Source organism: Carlito syrichta, unplaced genomic scaffold (genome assembly GCF_000164805.1).
Source record: "Carlito syrichta isolate Samal-C Ts95f unplaced genomic scaffold, Tarsius_syrichta-2.0.1 Scaffold308791, whole genome shotgun sequence".
In the NCBI taxonomy this organism is placed as follows: Eukaryota; Metazoa; Chordata; class Mammalia; order Primates; family Tarsiidae; genus Carlito; species Carlito syrichta.
The window spans coordinates 294,318-305,859 of record NW_007252887.1 but is presented as its reverse complement, the minus strand read 5'-3'; the positions used below and the strand labels follow the sequence as shown (position 1 = coordinate 305,859).

The window sequence follows — 11,542 nt, the reverse complement described above, 5'->3', positions numbered from 1 at the left end:
TTGATTTTTTGTAGAAACAGGGTCTTGCTATGTTTCCTAGGCTAGTCTCGAACTTCTGGGCTCAAGCAATCCTCCTGCCTTAGCCTCCCAAAGTACTGGGATTACAGGCATGAGCCACTGTGCCCAGTCTTAAGGATATATTTTAATGTTAGGTTTCCTTTGCTGTTTTGATGTTTCCTTTATTCAAATAACTGACTCTCGTAAGAATCTGAACTTTTAGAAAGGCATGACACCTTTTAGGGGTCATCCTTTTAGTGTATTATTGCTGGTTCCTGTGATTAAAAAACAAAGCAAAACAACATAACAGAAGGAAAGGACAAATTCAGTATACAAAAGTGGCACCATATGCTCAAGTTTATTATACAGTCACAAGTTACATTTTGGAAAACAAGTAGAACACTGTACCAGTTTCCACTAACTCAAATCAAGTTAGCAAATGACAAATTTTAGAACAGATTCATTTCATGTCTCACCCAATGTGGGTGATCACAAAGATATTTACTTTCAATGTTATTAGGTAACAAATTAATTTGATATACAACATAGCTTCCAAGTTACCTTAAGATATTTCAAAGTGTTTCAAAATTGGTAGGGAATAGTTCATTTCCAGCCTGAAATAAAATACAGAATGGACCATCTGGGGGCAAATAACTTCATTTCTATATCCATAGCAGAATCACTCTTTTCTGCTAACAAAAAGAATAATAAACCTCTATTTAGAATAGGTTCACTAAATTAATGAAGACCTTGATATTATCTAGGTTTGGTTACATTGTTATATTGCACTTGAGAACAATAACAACAAAGATCAAAGACTCAGTACCTCTCCCAAGAAGTTCATTATATATAAGAAATTACAGTGAAATACAAGCATATGTTGTGTGCTGCATATTCACAGATTTATTGTTCAAGCTAGTCAACTGGCAAGTTAAAGGACATACTCTTGAAAACACTGAATATTAAGTAATTTAATTCACCTTTTTCGATCCTACAATTAATTTTCAAACACTCTTTTTATTATTATTATTTATCAAACTACTACAAATACAAGCTATCCAAGACTCCAAAGAAGGTGACACTGAGATGGGCAGTGGTTATATATAGGTATTCCAAGAACATCTCCTTGTTTTCTGCCAGGCTCATCATTATGGTCTACAACAGAGGAACACGTACCAACTTACAAATTCTGTTTGCCTTACAAAAGTCAGCTGATCTACTATATTCTATATTTTGCCACACAAATCTCTCCCTTAGGGTCATGATTCACTGTTAAAAATCCTTCATAGCTCTCTTAAGCCAGGAAGTCTGTTTTCCTAAAACTAGAATTGTCTCTTTATGTAAATATACATGTTAAGAGTTAATGAGAATTAACTATGAATTAACTATGAATAGGTAGTTTAGTAACACAGGTAGGATGGTGGCAATGATATTCTGACTTTTATACCTTTCAGAATCATTAAGAACTTAATCAGAATTATAATCATAGTTAATTATGAAGAAAGTGAAAGGGAAGAAATGGAAAAAAATGATCCTTGCACAAATGTTTCTCAAAATATTAATTTTCTAATAAATACCTGTATAACAATTCAATATCAGTATCAATACTTTTTACCAATGTCAAATGTTTTTAATATCCTCTAGCTTATTCATATGATTTTTTAAAACTGAATTATATAATAAGAATTTTACACTTTAAAATGGATTTTAATTCTTAATAAATCACAAATACAATAGTATTTAAAATGATTGGAAAATAAAATAGTTTTCATAGGTCTATTTTTTGATATTTAATCAAGTACACCCACATGCTACTTTAGGGTAAAAAGAATCTCAAATGTTCCTCAAAAAGGCTTTCAAATGATACTTCTATTTTTATAGAGATATAAACTATCATTTTTTGAAAAAAATCTATAATACTTCTTAAAACCACACTTCATAAAGGAAATTTAAAACATCATGTTAATTTCCAATTACAGCATCTTTCAATTTCCAATACAAGATTATACTTTGAGATAGAGGCCGTAAAAGGAATAGATGGTGCAAAAGCAAATACACTTTTGTAAAGAGTGAATTTCTAGCCAGCATTATTTTCAGAAATAACTGCATCTAGGTGGAAAAACAGATAAGGCAAAATTTGTTACAGACTTAGTGACTGTTTGATGGCTGCCAATACTTGACCTTAGGATAAAAAAATTTTTTTATTAAAAAAATTTAAATTTATTGATTATAAAAATACTTATTGCATATGATTAAGCTCTTTCAAGCTACTAATAAAATCTATACTCCAAAATACATTAATTTTGAAATTTACTAAAGTTAAATATAGGCTCTAGTCTATGTTCTATCTTGTATAACTCAACTAAATGTGCTTCTATTTTATGAATATATTCTCAAGATTAGCTCAGCCACTTGTGCATGGAATTATAACACAAGACGTGGCAAGACAGATTTTCAATTTTTTTAAAACATAGAAAAATAGTCAATTATCTAAGGGAAACATCATTGCCTATTGAGGACAGCAGTTAAAAAGCTACTAAATTCTCAATCTCTAATGTACAACATGATATAATTGCACAAAAATAGGTTTAACTGATCGTTATCCCCAGGCCTTGAGGAACTGTGAATAGTTCACATATTTCACTAGAAGATTCACCACGCTAGAGGCATGAAAACTAAAACTTGCCACCCATGTGGCTTTTATTAAAAATCCTAGAAAAGTAATTTATGTTAACAAGCCTAAGAAAGTTTTAAAAGGTTTTCAATAACTTGAACTGCTTATAAAAATACCTTCTAGAAGTTATTCTGATAGCTGAGACTGGTTTACACACTACCATGCTTAAAGGGAGGTAATATTCATGTAGTCAGATCATGCTATTGTTAAACCAGTGGAGCTACCTAGTTTTGATTTCAAGCATTCCTCATGGGGTAGGGTGGGGGATCCAGGTTCCTGTAAGTTGTAAAGATTCCTCATTGATCTTGACCCATTCTCAGTAACATTTTGGAAATACAAGGAAACATACACATATGGCAGAAAAATAAATTAATACCAACTAAAAACTCTGTTCTACTCTAAGAATGTATTAATAAACAACTATCTCGAAGAACTACACACATAGTATTTTAACTAAAATGCTTTCTGTTTTTGTGTAGTAAATAGCCAGACTAAAACAATGGAATAAATATACTTTGGAAATGACTTCCAGTTCCATATGGCTTTAAACATCATGATCCTTAAATGAATTAAACTATTACACACCAAGAGGCATTTATGATTATGGAACTAATATTTAGTATAGGCTGGATTAAAGGATTTGACATAAAATTTAGAAACTATACAAGTTAAAATGCAACAAAATAGACTATGGATTAAATATAAATAAAAATGTAATGGCATCTACCCAAATTTTATAATAAAACAAAATATTTTACTTTTGTTATTACAGACAAGAACTTGAGGGTATCATGCATATTTTTAAAAAGGTTCTATCAAATGAGCGATATTAAAATCCAAATTCTTGCAGTTACAAAGTCTTTAGTAGCCTGAAAAGTTGACTATAGTATAGAATGTACTAAGTACCTGTATGAAAGACATGATTGCTAAGGCCTAAACTTGAACTGCTTTAAAACAACAATAAACAGCAAAATTCAACATACTAAATCTAAAACAGTAATTTTAGGAGATACTATTTTATATAAAGCAGGAACTCTGGGCACTACCTATCTTATATGCATTCAGTAAGAGTTATTACTTGATATTTTATTATTTAAATACCAAAATTCGTCAGTGTATGTGTATTAGATATCTGCACTTATTTATAAAGAGAAAGTTGGCAAATATTGTTCTCATTCTGTGACTAATGCCAATGGGCACCATCTGCAGTACAGTCTTGGAATTTTACTCCTCATGAAGGAAATTCAAACCGACAATGGAGTTGGTAATTCCAATGGGTCAGGATGGAGCATAACTGAAAAGTCGTGGTTAAGTTTCCGAGTTTCCTTCACCATTTTCATGAGGTTGAAGCTGTTCTCTTTCTTGTTCTTCTTGAGGTGGCCGAACACGTTTAAAAAAGCCCAGCTGTCAGTTGAAGAAAAACCATGATTATCACCACATCAGTGTAAAACATCCAAAGTATTTTTTGAGTTGATTATATTGCTACCAAAAAAATTTAAATGGTTCTTTGTACAATTCCCCCTCCCTCAAATGATATGTCATGATCATCAGGTGTCATCATAAGTCCCTTTCTTCCTTCCTTCTTTTTCATTCTTCTTTCTTTCCCTCTCTCCCCTTCCCTCCCCTTTTCTTCCGGTTCCCCTCTCTCCCTCTTTCCCTCTCTTTCTCAGTCTATTACTTACCCTGTACATTACAAATACCAAAACAGCCAATAACAACAATCCCGCCAGAACTGCTAAAATGATCACCCACACAGGCACAGGCATGGGTGCCGGCTGAATGCCCCAGGTGACATTAGTGGTAACCTATGAAGGAAAAAAGATTTTTAGTTTTAAAGAGTTCACTGATTTAACCCAAAAATATTTGAGTGACTATTGTATTTTTTTAATGGTATTCACATTGCATTCTTTCCTTGCATATGATAATTCAGTGATCTTATGTTCGATATCAACAGCATATACACACATGTAAAAAAAATCCCAATGACAGGTTATCTTTTGGCTGCATCTGAAATAATTTTTAAATAATCCATCCAGCTTATGATGTACTGACACATTATTAACCTTTAAAGATCTTCAAAATGCCTCATTTGTTGCAATTAATTTCTAATTTCCTAACTGTGAAGAAAAATACCTAAAATTTCATAAATATAATTAATTTAGTATATACTAAGAAATCTTACATAGAACAAGACACCAAAGTAAAAGATCTACCCTTAATAATGCTGGGGTGGAGGAGTAAAGTAATAATATTAAACTATGTCATAATCCTATCAAATAATTCTGTTACTTGAAAGTGTTGACAGTTAAGCTGCCACTTTTTAAAACAAAATAAAAACATCTACAGCATGGGAATTTATTACACTTCCCTAAATCAATGACTTACTAAGGTGGAGTTGACGATATCCTCAATTGGAAGGTTCTTATAAGGAAATTCTATGACATTAAATGAAGCTGATGACTTCAGAGAATAGGAATGATTCTGATTTTCCTTCTGCATGGAAATAACAATGAGATGATTTCCCAGATGTCAGCCCTTTTTGACATCTTCAAAAAACTTGAGTGCGATTGCTAAATACTGCATCCATCTACTTACATTCATAAAGGTCTCAGTCCATAGCAGAGACTTGACATACAGAATCGCACTCTTCCCTCTGTCTAGTCGCCCAACCTGGCAGACAATCTTCAAGCACTGAGCAATTCCACAACCCTGCCAAGACAAATGCTTTACTTACATGGAAAGGTCATTCTATCATCTCTTTGACATTTGAAATAAATGCCAATTTTTTTCCTTTTTTTGTTAACGTGAAGAGCAAAGAGAGATGATCCAGATTCTTTTGTCTTGTAGGAATAATGGTTAAAATAAACAGGCTAACAGTTGAGCCTATTAACATTTTTTGTTAGGAAGGTTAGTTTGAGTGTGATTTGTTATAGAAGGGTAAAATCTATTAACACTGAAATAATTATTTTATGGCTAGAACTCAGTATTCTTTAGGCAAACTCAGAGCATGGTGATATTTGTAAGATATGAAAATTTCCATGTAACAAAAGAGGAAACAGTGAATTCCTAATGGCTTTTCCACATAGGACCTATAGAAATCAAATGGCATGCTGATGGCCTTTGCTATAGTTAGTGTTTTCATCAGTAAATTGAAGGCTGGCAGCCAAAGGAAACAAATGGTCACCACTTCTATGTGCTGGTCACACTGTATTACACATGTCATGTGTGTACCCAACAATGCTGTCCAGTTAGTGGTTCCACCTGCTAACGAACAGAAATAGAAGAGAGCTTCCTAAACCCGGTAAAGGGCATCTATGAAAAGCTCACAGCTAATATCATACTTAATAGTGAAAGATTGGATACTTTCCCACTAAGATCAGTAACAAGACAAGATCATGCCACTTCTACTTAACATTGCACAGAAGGTTCTAGCCAGTGTAATTAAGCTAAATAAATAGAGGGATGGATAGATAGATAGATAGATAGATAACAAAAGGTACCTAGATTGGAAAGGATGAAATAAAGCTATCTCTTCACAGATGACAGGAACTTAAATATAGAAAACACTAAATAATCCATACTAAAATGGTTAGAGCTAATACACAAATACAGAAAAGGTACAGGATACAAGATCAATATACAAGAAGACCTGCATTTCCACACACAAGCAATGAGAAATGCAAAAAGAATATTAAGAAAACAAGTCCATTTAAAACAGCATTGAAAAGAATAAAATATAGCCAGGCTCGGTGGCTCAGCCTGTAATCCCGTGCCTTTGGGAGGCTGAGGTGAGTGGATTGCCTGAGCCCGCGGGTTCGAGACCCGCCTGGGCAACTTGGCGAGACCTCATCTCTACAATAAATCAAAAATTAGCTGGGCATGGTAGCACACGCCTGTAGTTCCAGCTACTTGGAAGGCTCAGGTGGAAGGATCGCCGGAGCCCAGCAGGTCGGGGCTGCGGTGGCCGGGAGCGGCCACTGCACTCCAGTCTGGGCAACAGAATAAGACTCCAACTCAAAAAAAAAAAAAAGAATAAAATACAATGAACAAGTTTAACAAAGGGAGAGCAAGACTAGTACACTGAAAATTACAAAATATTACTGAAAGAAACTAAAGAATACTAGATAAACAGAAAGACATTGCAATGTGCATGGACTGAAAGATGCTACATTGTTAAGACAGCAAAACTCCCTAAATTGACAGACTGACTTAAGAAAATTGGTATCAAAATTCCAACTACCTTTTTTTTTGCAGAAATGGACAAGCTAATCTTAAAACTCATGTGAAATTGCAAGGGACCCCAAATAGTCAAGCAATCTTTAAAAAGAAGAAAATATGTTCACACTTTTCAGTTTCAAAACTTACTGCAGACCTACAATAATCAAAACAATTTGGTTACTGGCAGTAAGGGTGCACATATAGGCAAATGGAACAGAATTGAGTCCAGAAATAAACCCGTATATCTATGGACAATTTGCTTTCAACAAGACTGCCAGGACCATTTAAGAGGAAACATAATAGTCTTTTCATCAAATGATGTTGGAACAAATACATAGCCACATACAAAAGAATCCATCTGAACTCCTTCCTCACACCAAATACAAAAATTAACTCAAAATGAATCACAGATGTAAATACAAGAGCCGTAAATGTAAAACTTATTTAAAAAAACACAAACCTATGTGTCAATCTTCATGACCTTTGCTGTCAGTTTAGGAAGTTTTGTCATATTTTTTTAAAAGTACAAGTAACAAAAGAAGATACAGATAAATTAAATTTAAAATTTATGCAACAAAAGATACTATCAAGCAAGTGAAAAGACAATTCACATAGAATGAGAGAAAATATATGCAATCATATATCTGAGAAAGATAGTATCCAGAATATATAAAGAATTCTATAATTCCACAGTTAAAGGCAAACAACCCAATTTTAAAATGGAAAAGGAATTTGAATAGACATTTCTCCAAAGAAGATCTACAAATGAAAAGATGCTGAACACCATCAGTCAATAGGGAAATGCATAAAAAATCACAATGATAACTCTAGGATGACTAAGAAAATTAACAAACAAAAACAGACAATAACAAGTGTTAGCAAGGTTGTGGAGAAAATGGAATTCTCACACATTGCTAGTAAGGACTGTAAAATAGTGCAGCCACTTTGGAAAACAATTTGGCAGCTCCTCAAATAATTAACACACAGTTTCCATGTGACTCAGCAATTTCACTTCTGGGTTTATTCCCAAGAGAATTAAAAAAAATATGCTTACACAAAAACTTGTGAATGAATGTTCACAGCAGTACTATTCAAAATACATAAAAAGAACAAAAAACCCAAATGCTCATCAACTGATGAATGGATAAACAAAAGGGGTACCCACACAAAGGAATATTAATCAGTCATAAAAAATAAATGAAGCACTAATACTAATACATACAACAACATGGATCAATCTTGAAAAGTAAAAGAAGCCAAGACAAAAAAGGCCACATATTGTATGATGCTATATATGTGACATGTATATGAAATGTCCAGAATAGGCAAATCAGTAGGTAAGTAGATTAGTGGTCATCCGGCATTGGTAACAGAGGGGAATGGGAGAGACTTGGACTAATGGGTACTAGAGCATTTCTTTTTTGGGGTGACAGAAATGCTTGGAATTATATTGGTAATGGTTGTACAATGTTGTGACTATACTAAGAAACACTAGAATATGCACATTAAAATTGTTAAAATGGTGAATTTTATGTTACTTTTTTCTCAGTTGAAAAAAACCACAGTTCTACAGTAGGATAGGGGTGCAAGCAGGATTATAAGTGGGGTGTGGGGTAGAATAGAAGGCAGTTTCACTTCACATGGGTAGGACGAGGAAGTCATGCCATAATTTGACATTCTAGGATATTAGAAGAATATGGGAAAGTAAGTCATAGAGATATCTGAACAAAGAGGAACAAAGAGGATTCCAGGCAGATGGAAAAGCCATTTTTCAAAGCCTGAAGTGAGAAATATACTTGGGGCTATCTGTCCTGTGAAAAGCAAGGTGGTGAATGGCAGGGGCAGAGAAAGAAACGCAGAGAGAGAGGCAAGAAGGGCCCAGACCCTATTTGACTTAAGAGCCACTGTAGGCTCCGGCTTTTTCTCTGAGTTAGATGGGAAGGCACTGGCTGGACATGACCTGACCTATATTTAAAAGGATCTCTGTGGCTCTGTGTGGCAAATAAGCTGTAGTGAGAAGAAAAGTGAAAATTACAGAGACCAACTAGACACTTGGCAATAACCCAAGTGAGAAAGGAAAGTGGCTCTTGGGTTAGGTTGTGGCAGTGATGGAACTGATGAGAAGAAGCCATATTTTGGGTATTTTCAAAGTAGATATTGAACACATTTTATGAAATACAGGATGTGAGGTTTGAAAGAAAGCGGGATCAAGCATCAAGCGTGAGGTTTTAGACAAGAGAATAAGAGTTGATATTCACTAAAATGTGGAACACTGTAGAAGGAGAAGAGCTGGGGAAACGCAAGGGTATACTTTTAGAATTAAATTTGACATTCCCATTAGATATTTAAAAGGAGTTCTAGTAGGCAGTAGGATATTGTGGTGTGGAGTTCAACGCAGAAGATCAGATGGAAAATATAAATCAAAGGCATCAAATGATATTTACAGCCGTGAGAGTCAATAAAATCATCTAGTGTAACACTGTCCAATAAAACTTTCTATTATGATGGAAATCATCAATATAGAGATAGCTATACTGCCTGACAGGGAGCCACTAGCCTCAAGTAGCTACTTGAAATGTGGCTGGTGTCTACAATATTGAACAGCACAGATCTAGTGAGTGAATGTAGGTGGAGCAGAGAAAAAAACCTGAGACCTGGAATACTCTAGAGTTTAGAGGTATGAACGTGGAGATTAAGAAGTAGTTAATAGGGAGGGAGAGGGGTATATGGCAACACACTGGGTACGTGTCCGCTATCAGGGGGAGAGAGGGCCAGCTAGAAGCCCATACTTTACCTGCATGACCCTACTTATATAGTAAACCCCCACAACTCTAAAATTTAAAAAAAAAAGAAAAAGTAGCTAATGGTTGCAGATAGAGAATCAGAACACAAAAATGATTAAGTAAGCCAAAAATCATTGAGCAGCTAAACTGGATGAGTACTAAGAAGAAATACAAAATTTGGTGATATAAAAGTAACTGGTGATCACTATTGAGCAGAAACACTATATAACAGGTTCTCTACTTGCTGATGACTTCTGACCTACTAATTTTCAAAATTTAAATGATAAGCCCCTTCAACACATTATAGTTATTATATAGGTTGACTCAACAGAACAGAATATGAATTGTTTTTCCAATATATTTTTGTTGGGGCCTTTCAGGTTATCCTGCAATATTGCACTAAAGCCTCAAAGATAAGGGGAAGCTAAGAAAAGGTCAGTTAAAGGAGTACAGTCAGAAGATTAATTTGGAACATAAAATATTTTTATTAGCAAGCAACAAAGACAGATCATTTGAAGAAAATCTGGCATTGACTTGACTAGGAAAAAGAAAAGTAAGAGGACTGAATGGTATAAAAATATATTCGGTTTTTCCAAGTACAGCTGTTATTTTTGAAATGTTCTTTGGCATCAGTCCTATAATCATGTCTTTTAAATTTTTATGGTGCATGTACTTGAAATGGCATTTACCAAAGTGTGAATATCTCCTTCACTGAGGACAAGATCCCGCTTAGTGATGAGATGGTTCCGGTCACCTTGCCCAGCAACTGTGTCATTCTTTTCAGTTGTTTGCAAAGATGAAATCTAGGATTAATAAAATTAGTAAAATGGTGGTAAGTAATAATAGAAAACATTTTACACTGACATTTTGACAAAGACCATATAGTACCATAGTTTCTTATGTAAATTTATTGCTAAGATGAAAAACACTATAGCCAAAAGTATATTAAAAAATGACATTTTTCTGGGTCATGTAAATTAAAAGAGTTACACATAAAATGGCATACCTTATCCCAAAGACAGACATTCCAACAACAAAACACCCTTGAGACAATATAATACAATGAATAAACCACTATGAGATGGAGCCAAGGTCAAACTGAGTCACTTAACAGTATCTCCTGAAGGCTCACTATATACTCCATAAAAAGCCAGGTATGGTAGCTCACGTCTGTAATCCCACCACTTTGGAAGGCCAAGGCGGGGGGGGTCACTTTAGCTCAGGAGTTTGAGACCAGCCTGGGTAACGAAGTGAGACCTCATCTGTACAAAAAAATTTAAAAATAAATAAAAATTAGCCGGGCATGGTAGTGCATGCCTATAGTCCCAGCTACTCAGGAGGCTCAAATGTAAGGACCACCTAAGTCTAGGAGGTCAAGGCTGTCGTGAGCCATGATGGTGCCACTGCACTCGAGCCTGGGCAATAGAGCAGAGTGAGAGTCTGACTCGAAAAGAAAAGAAAAGAAAAGAAAAAGAAAAGACTCAAAAAAATGCTCCATAAAGATATGGCTCACTAGGACTTCACATAATTAATTATTGCCCATTATACAAATATCTAATAATTAATATACTAGCTATGAACAAAAATACATTTTGCAGAGCAGGTTTTTGTATTAAAATAGTTGTCTTGTTTCATGCATTTATTTTATAGACTTAAAAGCAAGCAATAAAATACTATCATATTGAAGAGCTACTATTAAGCAAATCACCTTAATCCTCAGAGGGTTGATCTCCATGTCTGAGGTGCAGTTCATTGGTCCATCAATATCATAATGCATGATGTACAACAAAGTGTTATTGTTAAATTTGTAAGGCCACTGGAGATGGAGCATTGCCTTGCTGAATGAACTTGGTCCGTTATTTCTCAGCTA

General features: G+C 34.5%; 1 protein-coding gene across 1 annotated transcript in view; it reads right to left on the bottom strand.

Annotated features, from left to right (window-relative positions):
- Positions 1-336: 336 nt before the first annotated feature.
- ITGAV (integrin subunit alpha V) overlaps positions 337-11,542 on the bottom strand; it is a 99,116-nt gene continuing 87,910 nt past the window's right edge. Inside the window, exons 26-31 of the mRNA XM_021716354.1 lie at positions 11,381-11,539; positions 10,362-10,475; positions 5,267-5,380; positions 5,057-5,164; positions 4,354-4,476; positions 337-4,075 (exon numbers count right to left, since the gene is read on the bottom strand). Coding sequence (XP_021572029.1) covers positions 3,980-4,075; positions 4,354-4,476; positions 5,057-5,164; positions 5,267-5,380; positions 10,362-10,475; positions 11,381-11,539 — 714 coding nt within the window. The 3' untranslated portion in view covers positions 337-3,979. The remainder of the gene's footprint in view (positions 4,076-4,353; positions 4,477-5,056; positions 5,165-5,266; positions 5,381-10,361; positions 10,476-11,380; positions 11,540-11,542) is intronic.